General features: G+C 45.8%; 1 protein-coding gene across 1 annotated transcript in view; it reads right to left on the reverse strand.

Annotated features, from left to right (window-relative positions):
• The window catches only part of NAV3 (neuron navigator 3), a 247750-nt gene that overhangs the window by 90045 nt on the left and 141749 nt on the right, over positions 1-15956 (reverse strand). The window contains exons 6-7 of the mRNA XM_068162432.1: positions 10620-10688; positions 7205-7344 (exon numbers count right to left, since the gene is read on the reverse strand). Coding sequence (XP_068018533.1) covers positions 7205-7344; positions 10620-10688 — 209 coding nt within the window. The remainder of the gene's footprint in view (positions 1-7204; positions 7345-10619; positions 10689-15956) is intronic.

A 15956-nucleotide genomic window follows, 5' to 3' on the forward strand; every position in this document is an offset into this window, starting at 1 on the left:
GTCCAGAGAAGGGCAACAAGGCTGGGGAGAGGCCTTGAGCACAGCCCTATGAGGAGAGGCTGAGGGAGCTGAGATTGTTTAGCCTGGAGAAGAGGATGCTCAGGGGAGACCTCATTGCTCTCTACAACTACCTGAAAGGTTGTTGTAGCCAGGAAGGGGTTGGTCTCTTCTCTCAAGCAACCAGCACCAGAACGAGAGGACACAGTCTCAAGCTGCACCAGGGGAAGTTTAGGCTGGAGGTGAGGAGAAAGTTCTTCACTGAGAGAGTCATTTGTCATTGGAATGTGCTGCCCAGGGAAGTGGTGGAGTCCCCATCCCTGGAAGTGTTCAAGAGGGGATTGGATGTGGCACTTGGTGCCATGGTCTAGTCATGAGGTCTGTGGTGACAGGTTGGACTCGATGATCTTTGAGGTCTCTTCCAACCTTGGTGATATATGCCAGGCATCACCTCCCATGTCTGGTAGCCCAGCACTGAGTGTGCACAAAGACCCTCTTGCACACATGGTGTCTTGCACTAGGCTTGCATTAATTCCACAAGAAGATTTGGCTCTGTAGCCCTCCCAAGAGTTTTGCAGAGCAGTTCACCATAAGCACATACAAAGCCAATGCAGAATACATGTAGCAGTGTGTGAGCAGGGGGAGGCCACTACATTGTAGAATTAATTCCTCTACATTTGTATGGCTTCAGGCTATTAGTTTTACTACAAAAGAAAAGAAAGGGGGGGGGGGGGAAAGCTCCACTGACAGCTTGTCCTGCTACATCTATAATCATAGTGCCTGCAAGGAATGTGGACTCCATGCTCTCAACGAAAAAAAAGGTAAACAAGTTAAGAGCCTATCTGTATGTTTAAAGAGATGGAATAAGATTTTATTTCCTCTTGATTCCAAGTGCACTACTTGAAGCTGCACATCATTGATCACTCTCAGCAGGCTCAGCTGGACATAGTTTTACCTGTTGATTACATGAGATCTGTCCCCACCTTGTGGTGGTTTTGATACAGAGAGATTCACAGCATCACAGAATTAGCCAGGTTGGAAAAGCCCTTTGAGATCAAGCCCAACCTATCAACCAGCACCATCTAATCGACTAAACCGTGGCACTGAGTGCCTCATCCAGTCTCCTCTTAAACACCTCCAGAGATGGTGACTCCACCACCTCCTTGGGCAGCACATTCCAATGGCCAATCTCTCTTTCTGTGATTCTGGGAAGAATTCCTTATCATAGACTAAATAAGGTTGGAAAAGACCTCAAAGATCATCAAGTCCAACCTGTCACCCAAGACCATGCCTACTAGACCATGCCCAAACTTCTCCTGGTGCAGCTTGAGACATTTTTGCTGTCTACAACTCCCTGAGGGGAGGTTGTAGCCAGGTGGGGGTTGGTCTCTTCTCCCAGGCAACCAGCATCAGCACAAGAGGACACAGTCTCAAGCTGCACCAGGGGAGGTTTAGGCTGGAGGTGACATGACATGACCTGAAAAACAGTTCTGTGAAACTCATCCATAAGCTGCAAGGTCTAGCAAAACCCCCACAAAATCAACCATCCAACTCAGCCACAGATGAGTTTCAGCACATGGTATGTTTATTTTTGTTGGTGCATTCTGTGCTCAGGACTTAACTACAGCTACAGTGTAGTAGCTACCTGCGTGGCAGCAACGGGTTGACTCTGTGGGTGAAATAAGGGCTGTACTCAGTCAAGAGTAAACCGACAACCATCCAGAGAGCTACTGCACTATTACCTAAGCAAAGTAGCTAACATTCATGACATGCAAAATCAAGAAATACTAAATAAGAAGCTCAATATGAGCCAGCAAGGTATGCTTGCAGCCCAGAAAGCAACCCTATCCCTGGCTGCATCAAAAGAAGTGTGGCCAGCAGGTTCAGGGAGGTGACTATAGAAATAGGTAGATGCAGATTGGATGTCAGGAAGAAGTTGTTCCCCATGAGGGTGGTAAGAGACTGGCACAGGTTGCCCAGGGACGTGGCGGAAGCCTCATGCCTGGAGGTTTTTTCAGCCAGGCTGGATGTGGCTGTGAGCAACCTGCTGTAGTGTGAGGTGTCCCTGGCCATGGCAGGGGGGTTGGAACTGGCTGATCCTTGAGGTCCCTTCCAACCCTGACAATTCTATGATTCTCTCCATCTACTTCATGACCTGCAAGATGTCACATGGAGTAATGTGTCCAGCTCTGGAGTCCCCAGTAGGAAAAGGACATGGAATTGCAGGAGTGGGTCCAGAGGAGGGCAGTGAAGATGACCAGAAGGCTGGAGCACCTCTTCTATAAAAACAGGCTGGGAGAGTTGGGGTGCTCAGCCTGGAGAAGGAGGCTCCATGGAGATCTTAGAGAAACTTTCTAGTATGTGAAGAGGGCCTGCAGGATAGCTGAGGAGGCAGTCTTCAGAGAGGCATGTAGTGATAGGATGAGGACTAATGGGCTTCAAACTGGAAGAAGCTAGATTAGGCATTAGGAAGAAATTCACAATGAGGTGGTGAGGCACTGTAACAAGCTGTCCAGAGAAGTTGTGGAGGCTCCAACCTTGAATGTGTACAAAACCTTGTTGGATGTGGCCTCAAGCAACTTTGTCTAATAGAAAGTTTCCCTGCCTGATGCAGGAGCTTGGAACCAGATGACTTTTAAGGTCTCTTCCAACCCAAACCACCCAATGATGCTATAAATAAAAGGCCTATGTCACATGGTACTTTGGAAGATCTTCAGGTCTTCTTTAACTCTGTGACTACATATCCATTCCCCACTGTGACTGAGATGGAAACAGTGTTGTGCAAGAATAGATTTCAATGTTACAGATAATTGACTTTTAAACAAGCCATATGCTGTGCATCGTTTCTGAGCTCTCTTATAGCACATACAGAACTGTGTAGAGCAGAGGAAAATGTACCAAAAATCACAGAAGGTTAGGGGCTGGAAGGGACCTCGAAAGATCGTCCAGTCCAACCCCCTGCCAGAGCAGGGTCACCTAGCGCAGGTCACACAGGAACACATCCAGGCAGGGCTTGAATATCTCCTGAGAGGGAGACTCCACAACCCCCTTGGGCAGCCTCTTCCAGGGTTCTGTCACCCTCACAGGGAAAAAATTCTTCCTCCTGTTTCCATGGAACTTCCTCTGCCTCAGCTTCCACCACTGCCCCTTGTGCTGGCACTGGGCATCACCCAGCAGAGCCTGGCTCCAGCCTCTGGGCACTCACCCTGAACATCTTTATCAACAAGGAGGTCACCTCTCAGGCTCCTCCTCTCCAAGCTACAGAGCCCTCAGCTCCCGCAGGCTCTCCTCATAAGGAAGATCTTCCACTGCCTTCATCATCCTTGTGGCCCTGTGTTGGACTCTCTCAAGAAGTTCCCTGAGGTCCTTCCTGAATTGAGGGGCCCAGAATTGGACACAATACTCCAGATGCAGCCTCACCAGGGCAGAGTAGATGTCCTGTCCTTGAAGGGGTCTGGAAGCCCCAACTTCTAATGACTATTTACCTCTTTTCCCACCAAAGTTTATGCAGCCATAATGCAGAGTTCCAAGCTATTTACTATAGAACCTATATCTCATAAATTAAAATGTGTGGACTGCATATCCATTCAGTGGTGACTGTTAAGAGTTTTCTTACTGCAAGCATAGAATCATAGAACTGGTAGGGTTGGAAGGGACCTCAAGGATCAGCCAGTTCCAACCCCCCTGCCATGGCCAGGGACACCTCACACTACAGCAGGTTGCTCACAGCTACATCCAGCCTGCCCTTCAAAACCTCCACGCGTGAGGCTTCCACCACCTCCCTGGGCAACCTGTGCCAGTCTCTCACAAACCTCGTGAGGAAGAACTTCTTCCTAACATCCAATCTCAATCTACCCATTTCTAGTTTTGCTCCATCCCCCCCACTCCTATCACTCCTTGACATCCTCAAAAGTCCCTCCCCAGCTTCCTTGTAGCCCCCTTCAGATACTGGAAGGCCACAAGAAGGTCTCCTGGGAGCCTTTTCTTCTCCAGACTGAATAGTCCCAACTTATTAAAGTTTGAAACAGGAGGATTATTATGTGCCACACTGTTAGGAAAAAGAAGTTTTTCAACTCACAGTGATACTTTTTATGGTTTGGTTTGGTTTCCAAGGGGTGTTTCGTATTACTGATACTATTGTGAGGGTTGAAGCCTGCTTCTAAACAAATTATTCACACACTCAGCTTGCAGAACATTCTCAAATACTGGCAAAAAAATAATACTCAGAAGACTACTGGGCATTTTAAGTGTAATATTAAAAGGTTAGCCAATATAACAATCAGGGTTTTTTTACATAGCATGGTTCAGTTGTTTTCCTCTGCAGGCAGAGAAGTAGCATGGTGAAGTCACAGAAAACTTCTTGTGCATTCTTTTAGGGTATTACAACTAGTACCACTTCAGTGTCCTTGCATTCATAGCAGTTACTTCCTCTAATAAATACATTAAAACAAACAAACTTGCATTTGGTTTATATTTTCATGTAGAAATCAGTCTCCTTTCATCCATTCCTCTGTTTTGAAAACAAGGTAAAAGAGCAGACAGAACCATCTCAGATATAGGACTCTGTAGATAGGCAACATTACATTTGCTCTCTCCTGTAAAATGAATTCAATGATTATATACACAAAAAGAAAGAGAGACTTCTCCTCCTCTAAGTGATGACTTGACTAAAAATCTCATCAAGGTTCTCATTCTCTTCTATAAAGAAATGGGAAAGTAAAGAGATCCATCGTGCAAAAACCCACATCAATCTGCATCGCAACGCAAACCTCAGCAGCCAAGCCACAGTTAATAATCTCACCTTGAATCATTTCACTCTCACATATCTCAACTTATGTCAGCATGATGAAGCAATTCTAAGACCTAAACTCCTGTACATACCTTCACCCAAGCAGCCACATCTCCTATTTCACAACTCATGGCATTTGTGAACCATACAGTGCCTGCGCAGCTTTCACTCTGATCTGTCTAGCTCTAGCCTGGATGCCTTGCTACAATCGAGTCCCTGGCAAACTAAATCCTACTTCAGAAGTATCTGAAACATTCAAGCCTGACAGCAGAAATACAGAAATCACTATTGAAAAGATGGCTTTATAACTTCAGAGACAGCTAGGGGCAAAAGTGTGTTCATCAGAATTTCATAGAAAAGTCCTGGCGAGCTGCCTGTGGCTTGGATGGGGAACATTCACTGCATACTTGTTCCTCCCACAGACCCCAAGGATGCAAATGGGCACTATGCATATTGTATCATTTTTAACTGTATTCAAACCCAAAGATATGAATAAAATGTTGGTCATTACACCAAGGGAGAAAGAAAGGGGGAAGGGGCTGGGTTAGTTACACAACCAGAAGGATGAATTTTTAAATGAATTTTTTTCCAGTGTTCCTTCTGAGATAAAGCCTCAAGAGGCACATTTCCTAGGGAGACTGTGTCAGGGTCATAGAACCATAGCATTGTCAGGGCTGGAAGGGACCTCAAGGATCAGCCAGTTCCAACCCCTCTGCCATGGCCAGGGACACCTCACACTACAGCAGGTTGCTCACATCCAGCCTGGCTGAAAAAACCTCCAGGCATGAGGCTTCCACCACCTCCCTGGGCAACCTGTGCCTGTCTCCCAGCATCCTCATGGGGAACAAGTTCTTCCTAACATCCAATCTCAATCTACCCATTTCTAGTTTTGCTCCATTCCCCCACTCCTATCACTCCCTGACGCCCTCAAAAGTCCCTCCCCAGCTTTCTTGTAGCCCCCTTCAGATACTGCAAGGCCACAAGAAGGTCTCCTGGGAGCCTTCTCTTCTCCAGACTGAACAGCCCCAACTCTCCCAGTCTGTCCTCATAGCAGAGCAGCTCCAGCCCTCTGCTCATCCTCGTGGCCCTTCTCTGAACACCTTCCAGCACCTCCAGATCCTTCCTGTAACAGAGGCTCCAGAACTGGACACAGAGCTCCAGGTGGGGTCTCAGCAGAGCGGAGCAGAGGGGGAGAATCACCTCCCTCCACCTGCTGGCTCTGCAGGATGGGAGAAACGACAAGACTGAGAGAACTCAGATTGTCTCCACAACAGTAGTTCGTATTTAAAGGGCGTAAAACACAAACTCTGAGTTCAAATCCCTGCAAAATTTAATTACATTTGACTTTATTCCCAATCCTAGAGGTTCAGATGTATAGGTACACTAGGTGGGGTTCTAAAGGAAAACAAGCATATGATATTCTGATGCAAATGCAATATTCTGCTGCTTCTCCAATTAGAGTCAAAGATGGAAAGTCCCCCAAAATTATTGTGGTCTTCCTTCGAATATGGATCAAGATTATAGGCATCTAGTATGGATTAGTTTTCACTTCAGAAAAATCACCCAGTGATATTTCCATCAAAGTAGGATAAAATACAACACCTCAGAAGTTTTCAGTTCTGACCTTTAATCATCACTCAACCACAAAGCCTATTTCAGAGCCCTGTCTTCATAGCTTTTCTTTGTAGCTCTCCCCAGTTTGGGGTGATGAATGAAGGCAGGAACCCTGCTGCCATATAGCAATGAGATTCCAGACATGCAGAGAGCAGAGAATCTCAGAAGTCCTCCCACAAGTCCTTTATTGCTGTGTTTTAGAATCCCCAACTTTATAGAGTCCCAGTGTCCTTAACAGCAGAAGTCCTGGAAGCTCTTAACAGGTGAAGCAGCTAATAGAAGTCCTGAGCAGATCCCTAGCAGCATCCCTGTACCCGAGCCCTGGCCAGAAGTAGCTCACTAACAGAAGCAGAAGTCCCTAGCAGCCCTAACACCCCCAAGCTGTTCCTAAGCTAGGACCCTAATCCCAGTAACCATTGCTCAGAGTGGCTGATTCTATACTCTGCTATCAATCCCTTAACCAGTGAAACCCAACCACATCTATAAGCTACAATCTTTTCCCAATGAGAGGTGCCAGCATGTGCAGGAGGTGGCCTCTGCAGCATGTTCCAATCCCAGGGTGCCAGCATGAGGATGTTGCTCTTGGCACCCATGGAATGTGATTGTTTTGCTCTAGGCAGCCTGCTAAGGAATCCTGCACCTGCACATGGCCAGCAGCTGCCCTCAGCACAGTGGCTGCAACAATCCTTACCAAGTCTGAGTATTACATTCACTTCTTTGACCTTGTGGACAGGTCCTTTGTGTGATTTTCTTTTTCCCTCTTCTGTGTTACGTAAAGCAAGCTTAGCAGCTTCACTCACTTACCTTTCTCATTTCCATTTGCATATTGTGGAGGCTTGTTTTTGTCAATGCTGTTAAAGCTCTGACTTCTCCGATTTAAATTAGAAGCTCCCTGGACTTTGGTACTGCTGCCTGCAGCTGGCACCCTTGAGGGTCCTGGAAGCCTAGAATGGTGCAATCAAAAAAATCAATCAATGTTATGTAACACAACATACAGAGGAGGCAGTATGCAAATATCAGAGCAGGTTTTAAAGCCAGCAGCTGAAAACACGGCTCTCAGAGAAGCAACAGTGAACAGGAGGATTCAGATTAGTTAGACTCCACAGATGAAAGTCAAGCCTTACCCTTATGCACACAGAAGGGGAAAAGATGCTCTCTAGAGCCACAGGACATGGAAGAAGATGCTTTGCATTTGCCATTAACATTGCTAGAACAGATTCACCCTAATAAATCATTACAGTGCAATGCCAACTTCTTTTGAAAGCTTTCCCTTTTGAAGAGAAAATGTTACAGAAACTTATTAGAAAGCACAGCAAAATAGCTGAGGAATATTTCCTCTCTCTTACTCTAGTAAATAAACATTTCACTCTTGTGTTTAGCATAGAAGTTGGGGTTTTTAATTATCTTCTTTGGCTATTTTTCAGAGTGCTGCTGGCTAAAGCATGCCATGATCTATTTTAAATGCAAAATACCAACAAGACAGCTTTTTTGCTTTGCCATGGCATCATGTGCATGTTCAGATGTACTTCAGATAGAAGTATATAAAGGAAACTGTGCAGTCCACTTGTTACAATTTTCTGCCACCACCTGAACCTTATTGTGTGGCTACGCTAAGGGAAAAATGTATGTCCTGGGCTTGTATAAGGCTGTAACCCTTTTTGTTCTGTTGTTCCTGTCTGCATCTGTCCTCTAACAGATTGGTCAACACACTCTTGCTTCCAATTCTCTGCAACACCTGTCTGCAACTCCTACTCTTTGCCATTTTTCCTTATCCTGCAGACAAAATGAAATACCGGAGTCAGCATGATGGGTTTAATAGCTGCTATACTAGCTACCGTAACAGCTACTCCAGTAGTTAACAGAGTTATTGTGTTCTCTTGTCACACCACCTTACAAAAGAGCAACCTCAGAAGGGAGAAAGAAGTTGTGTTACAAAGAATTACAAAAGGTTACATGCCTTCAAAACTTTTAATGTGTCGTGGTGGTGGTTGGTTTATTAATGTATTGGCAGAAGAGAATTGCTCAAATAATTTTATTTTCATTAAAGAGCATATGCAAAAAACTCCATGGTCTCTTTTTTTATCAGTTTATGCCTCAGAAAGCTAAACCATTAGTTATGTTTATGGCTCATTCTGGCTGCCAGCCTGACCTGCTAGTCTCTGTGCTGAGCCCTGAGCAGACCCTCTCTGCTCTGCAGCTGTACATATGCTAACCTTTGCCATGACCCACGAATTCAAGTGATCCTCTGTTCCCTAAAGAATGCACTAAAACAAACTTAAAAATCCATTTGCTCCTTCTCATTACCCTAATGTGACAGGCAGTAAGGGTCCTGAGACTGTTTGGTAAAGGTAATGGAAAAAAAAGCAAGGAGGAGGCAACACTTGGGAACTCATCTGTCCCCTTAAAATATGAAACAGCTCTGCACAGATTCTGCATGCCAGAATTTGAGGACTTGCCACAGCAAGCGCAAAATACATGAGGTCATTTCATAGAAGCACAGAATTGCCAGGGTTGGAAGGGACCTCAAGGATCAGCCAGTTCCAATCCCCCTGCTATGGGCAGGGATACCTCACACTACAGCAGCTTGCTCACAGCCACATCCAGCCTGGCCTGAAAAACCTCCAGGCATGAGGCTTCCACCACCTCCCTGGGCAGCCTGTGCCAGTGACTCACCACCCTCATGGGGAATAACTTCTTCCTCACATCCAATCTCAATCTTCCCATTTCTAGTTTTTCTCCATTTCCCCCATTCCTATCACTCCCTGGCACCCTCAAAAGTCCCTCCCCAGCTTTCTTGTAGCCCCCTTCAGATACTGCAAGGCCACAAGAAGGTCTCCTGGGAGCCTTCTCTTCTCCAGACTGAACAGCCCCAACTCTCTCAGTCTGTCTCCATAGCAGAGCAGCTCCAGCCCTCTGCTCATCCTTGTGGCCCTTCTCTGGACACCTTCCAGCACCTCCAGATCCTTCCTGTAACAGAGGCTCCAGAACTGGACACAGTGCTCCAGGTGGGGTCTCAGCAGAGCAGAGTTGAGGGGGAGAATCACCTCCTTGCAGTACTCTAACACACTTTCCAGTTTACCTCATTTGCTGTTTGTTTTGGGCTTTTTTTAAGTTGAATTCAGGTTTTTACACTGCTTTTGCAGAATCGTGTTAAGCAGCTAAGGAAATGCAAAGAGGAGAGCAACAGACAAGGGACAAGGTCACATACCTCTGAAAAGGCTTCGGAAACACTGCCACAGATTTAAAGTATTAGACAATAAGACTGTTAACTCTGACATGTTGAAAGTGGACAAGACAGGAGCATCAGCAATAAGGAAAGCTGAAGAGCTATAAATGCAGGTGCAAAGCAACTAGACTGTGCTATAGAGCTCATTCCAAGAGAGAATCATTCAGCAACTTGAGTTGAGGTACTGTGCTACACTGTAAAATACAATCCTTATTGGAGTTATGCCACTGAGAGTTCATTGCTCCCACCAATGAACTGTACAGCAAAGGTATAATTAATGAACACATTAATTATCCCAGCCCTCCTCTCCCTCCCCCCCCCAGAAAAACCCAACCAACCAAGCAAAAAAGGTATAAACAAGAGTAAGCTTTAGATCTCAGCTTGCTTCTTCTGCAGTCTGGCTTGTAGATTTTAGTGCTCATGGTAGTGATAAACTAAAAGTCCCAATGAAATCTGAGACAGGTCAGCTCTACACACATCTCTGTCAAATTCACTGCCAAAACAAAGCACCTCATTAGTGGGGACTGTGTGCAGGCTACCTCTTGATGGAGCAGAAGTCTTGGAAGTGGTTCTTTTTGTTCTGCTTTGTTTTGCTGCTGTACAAACTTGGTTCTGAACTCAGCTTTTCAATACATGCAGAACATCTAGTGGGAATTGGGATAGACTCTGAGAATTCTTTTCACTCTTGACTACAGTTTTGAGCCAGAGAGCACTAAAATCACCAACTGATCTTCCACATCCAGTATTTGACATGCAGGATACAAAGATGCAGGATACATTCCCACCAGAAATACTGCTGCTATGCAATACAAGTCAGGTCCTTCCAGTTCACAGATGGATTCCCAGAGGCAAAGCTCACCGTGGCAAAGCTTGCACGCATGACATCAACACACACTGTTAAATGCCTGCTTATGGCCAAAGGATAAAATACCAATGGGCATATACTTGCTTGAGTATCACTAACGAGCAAGGAATTAGAGGTATTTAACTGACCTAGATGTCTTTTTTTGACTGGTTGCAATTCCACTGTGATTAGACTGAGTTGCATATCTGGCTGTGAGACTGTATGAGAAGAAACAGAGAAATTGAATTAAAGGAATTTGCTTTGAACATGTTTAGAAAGAACACACTTACCAGCAAACTATGAGTTAAGGAATGCAAATTGAACATGGAGAGAAAACACAAATTAACTGGCAAAAATATGGAATAATGCAAACATGCAGATTTTTTTAATGACAGATGCAGTGCAAGGATCATGAAATAATGGACATTGCTGTCATGACTCATTTGCTAGGAACTGTCTTAGGAGGAGACAATGAGGCTACATTTCTACAGTGATTGAATTACTAAAGCCTAGATCAGCTGACAGAGTGTACCTTAAAGCTTTGTGCCCTTTTTATTTCTTTCATCCACAAAAAGTACTGAGTACAAGCACAGAGCTGCTCCAATGACCTGATTGTGTTCACAGTTCAGCATTTAGGAATCATAGAACTGTCAGGGTTGGAAGGGACCCTGATGCACTACCCAGGCAATGAATCAGAGGCTTCCTTAGGAAAGCCATAGGAAAATGCACCATTGTCTACTAAGACATCCAAGGAGTGTTTCTGTAACAGAAGATGTGCTGTGCTGCAGGCATAAGAAACTGTAAGATCCTTTTGACACTCAACAAGGCATCATTACTACATAGCAAAGTTTTGTTACTCTCCTTTGAGATATTTGTACAGGGAATATCTCAAATGCACAGCCAAGCTGAGGCCTCCTGCCAGATAATTTCAGTTCCTGTAAACAGGTACGTCCTTTGGGATCCACGCAGCTCAAGGATATAGATGGGTGTTTGAGCCAGGGGTAACCAAAACATCACATTCCTTGTGTCATTAAGGAAGTGGAGGAGAACTGACTAATCAGAAACTCATATAGCCACAGATTGCTTTTATCTTTTACAGTTCTGCAACTTCCAGAGTTATTCTGAGTAGCAGCAGAAATGACAGCGTGCTAGTCCCAGCTTTATAGACCTGCTGCTTTTACAAGAAACACCTGGGGGCACTGAGTCTAGAATCACAGAATTGTCAGGGTTGGAAGGAACCTCAAGGATCAGCCAGCCCCAACCCCCCTGCCATGGGCAGGGATACCTCACACTACAGCAGGTTGCTCACAGCCACATCCAGCCTGGCCTTAAAGACCTCCAGGGATGAAGCTTCCACCACCTCCCTGGGCAACCTGTGCCAGTCTCTCAGAACCCTCATGAGGAACAACTTCTTCCTAACATCCAATCTCAATCTACCCATTTCTAGTTTTGCTCCACTCCCCCCAGTCCTATCACTCCCTGACACCCTGAAAAGTCCCTCCACAGCTTTCTTGTAGTCTCCTTATCTACTTTTCTACCAGCAAAGTATTAAACCATTTCTGCTAGCCCACTGAAGCAGATAGCCTGAGTATAGACCAGATGGGAGAAGTCTTAGAGGGATAAAAATCTTCCCATAGTGGCAGAAGAAAGACACAAACCAAGGGACAACGTGACACCCGAATGAGTTGCTGATTATTGCTAGCTGACCAAATTACACCCCAGCACGGGTGGCAAGCCTCTGTGCCTGCAAATGGCAAATAGCACATGTGCACAACATTCATGTGCATAAAAAAAGAAGAGTAATTCAGTGGTAGGAGGGCAAAAAAAAGGTGTGGCAGTTCCAGGCTGTGCCTGGAAAATTTTTTACCACATTGAACAGAAAGTGGTAGAATGCAAATAAATCACCACTGAGTGTAAAAAGGAAAATAAGGATAAGTGCTAATCCCATTGGGCAGATATCTGCCATGAAAGATGGTTTGGTAAACTAATTTCCTCTTTTTTTTGCTTCCTCTGCTCTGTCTGGGGCTCATACTGGCTCTGCTGACCTTGGCTGTGTTCCTTGTTGTGGCTAAGTACTAACAAACAACTCTCTGCTCTTTCTCTTGTCCCTTGTGTAGAGAGGGATATAGAGGGAAGGGGGCAGGGAAGGGGAAGCTATTATTAGCCCCCTGGTTTTGCCCAGGGGGGTTCTTGTAAATTGTGAATACCTGCAAACATGTGCAAACATTGCCTGCTTTGTACATCCTGATTGTATTTCATTGTAGATTGTAGTTTTGCTTGTAAATACAGCTTCATTTGCTCCCAACTGAGCAGGTCTGCCACTTAATGTTGGGGGGGGGGAATTTTCAACCCACCACAAAAGAAATCATTCACTGTATGAAAGCAGAATTAAATTCTCAATGTATCTATCTTCACAGGAATGCTGGCAAGGTCCTCTTCTATATGGCCCTGAATTCTGTGGGAATTGTAACATGCTATAATACAATCTTCATCAATACAGTTTCTATATTTGAAATCTATCCATTCATTAGGCTGTTGCATTGTACTTCACTTGCAGGTATCTGTCTTAATAATGTCTGGGGAACATGAGGGAGACCTCATTGCTGTTTACAACTACCTGAAAGGATGTTGTGGAGAGGCTGCTGCTGGTCTCTTCTCACAGGTAATTAGTGACAGAACAAGAGAGAATGGCCTCAAGCTGTCACTGGGTAGGTTTAGACTGGACAGTAGAAAACATTTTTTTAGGGCCAGAGTGGTCAGGGATTGGAATGTGCTGCCCAGGGAGGTGGTGGAGTCACCAAGCCTGGATGTGTTTCAAGGTGGTTTGGATGCGGTGCTTGGGGCTATGGTTTAGGGGTGACCCTTGTAGAGTAGGGTTCTGGGTTGGACTTGGTGATCCTGAGGGCCTTTTCTAACCTGAATGTTTCTGTGAAACACACAGTGCCAATACCTGATGGCACAGGATGTTTTGGTATGCTTCTACATTTGTGCCCGGCATAAGAGCACAGATTTTGCTAAGATCTTCCCCTCTTTTGTAGCAACATATTTGAAATGAAGGAATCTAGAACTGCTCAGCTGTTTCTGTGCAGTGACTAAAGGCAGAGGCCTGTGTGAGAAATGGCATGTTAAATAAAACCTTAGTGCAGTTCTGTTGTAAAAGGTAAAATGATACATGGTACAATTAACACAGACAGTGAGCTGGAAAAACAGAGTGAATAAGATGCATCTAACCACCTGCTGAAAAGACTGAAGACTCTGCTTTGCCTTAGTATATCATAGCTCTTCTGCATCATACACCACAATTCTAAAGTAGCTGGAAACACCAAATAACTTAATCACAGTGGTGTTGATAAGGTAGCCCATGGATTGACGGTACCTATCTGGAAGTGCTTGCCAGAATGCTTTCCTTCCCTGCCTGCTGTTACTTCAGACTCCATCCACTACCTACAGCCTGCTTTCAAACTTTACATATAGGCTTGAAAGGCATTGATGGATCTGCAGAAAGCACAACAGGTAATATCCTAATGTTCAGCTGTTCCAAATCCCAGGTGAGCCCAGAGTGATGCCACAGGAAACAAAAGCTTCCAAGAGTTGAAAGGGACCTCAAGCATCATCCAGTTCCAACGCCTCTGCCATGGGCAGGGAAACCTCACACTACAGCAGGTTGATCACAACCACATCCAGACTGGCTGCAAAAACCTCCAGGCATGAGGCTTCCATCACCTCCCTGGGCAACCTGTGCCAGTCTCTCACCACCCTCATGGGGAACAACTTCTTCCTAACATCCAATCTCAATCTTCCCACTTCTAGTTTTGCTCCATCCCCCCAGTCCTATCACTCCCTGACACCCTCAAAAGTCCCTCCCCAGCTTTCTTTTAGCCCCCTCCGGATACTGGAAGGCCACAATTAGGTCTCCTGGGAACCTTCTCTTCTCCAGACTGAACAGCCCCAGCTCTCTCAGTCTGTCCTCATAGCAGAGCAGCTCCAGCCCTCTGCTCATCCTCTTGGCCCTTCTCTGGACACCTTCCAGCACCTCCACATCCTTCCTGAAATAGAGGCTCCAGAACTGGACAGAGAGCTCCAGCTGTGGTCTCAGCAGAGTGGAGCAGAGGGGGGAGAATCCCCTTCCTGGCCCTGCTGGCCACACTTCTCTTGCTGTAGCCCAGGCTCTGGTTGGCTTTCTGGGCTGCAAGTGCTCACACCTGGCTCATGTTGAGGCACCCCCAGGTCCTTTTCTTCAGGGCTGCTCTCAAGCCAGTCCCTGTCCAGGTTGCAAAAGGGAATTCTGAAAGCCTCTGGTTCTCAATTGTCTGCCCCCAAGACCTTCCCTACTGCTGTAATACTCACACCAGTAGTTTTCTAAATGTGGTCAAAGCTTTGACTCTTCAGAGAAGCCCAGCCATGCAGTGCTGGCTGGAGTGGGAAATACCATCTTGGAGGAGACCAACCCTGACTGCTGAGCTTGCAGGAAACTCCGTTGCTCCTGCAGCTCCAGCCCTGTCTTGCAGTCCTGGGAGCAATTGTAGCACCGGACCTGGACCAGGAAGAGGTGTTCTGGCTTCTGGGATCATAGTTAGCTCTCCCCTTCCACTTACTGCATACAGGAAGAGAAGGCAGATGCTCCTGGTAAAGCAAACCCTGTTCAAGGGAGGTAAGATGGTATGAACACATTTAATCCCAAATTCCTAGAAATAGCTGGAGTTCTCAAACTGTCTTCCAGGTGGGAATCAAGCCCCCATCTTCCCTCTTGCTAATCAGAGTAACACTAGGCAACACGGCAGGTAGGAAACAGTGAGAATGGGTAATTCTTGTTGCTAGTCCCTTGGTTAAATGCCTTAAGAAAATGGAATCAATATGCTGAGACTGCCCAGAAAGCACAGAGGCAGCTAGGGGGAAATTGAGAAAGAAGATATGTTAGAGATGGGCCTGAACTTGAAGTGCTGATGGGGAGCACCACTGCTGTTCTGCAGCCACACTGGTTCCAGGAACCAGGACTCTGTGCTGTGTCATATGGCCATGCAGCACAGCCAATCACACTGGGGCGCTGAGCAGCATAGAATACAGAATTAACCAGGTTGGAAAAGACCTTCCAGATCATCAAGTCCAACCTCTCACCCACAGGGTTGTTGTGGCCAATGTGTAGAACCCGGCACTTAGCACATTCTACCCAGCCAGGGAACTGGTGGAGGGCATGTAGTTGCAGGCAGGGTAAGATGAAGAGAAGGAACTGACTTCTTGACACTGGATTAAGCTGGCAAAAAGACTGTCTTGTAGCTGTACAAACAGCAAGGTACATCAGGAAAGAAGCAGCTCCTTGAAAATGTGTCTACCATGCAAAGCTGCAGGATGGAGCTCTGCAAACCTGGCCGCAGAGCATGAATCAACCTGGAAATATCTGAATCTCCTCTGTCAAGAAGTAACCCATGGGCTGTCAAGCTGAACATCATTAAGTCTTTTGAAAGATCAAAAGGATCCTGTTGCATCAC

This window comes from Melanerpes formicivorus, unplaced genomic scaffold (assembly GCF_026170545.1).
Source record: "Melanerpes formicivorus ecotype bairdi unplaced genomic scaffold, bMelFor1.0.p_v2 SCAF_64, whole genome shotgun sequence".
Classification (NCBI taxonomy): Eukaryota; Metazoa; Chordata; class Aves; order Piciformes; family Picidae; genus Melanerpes; species Melanerpes formicivorus.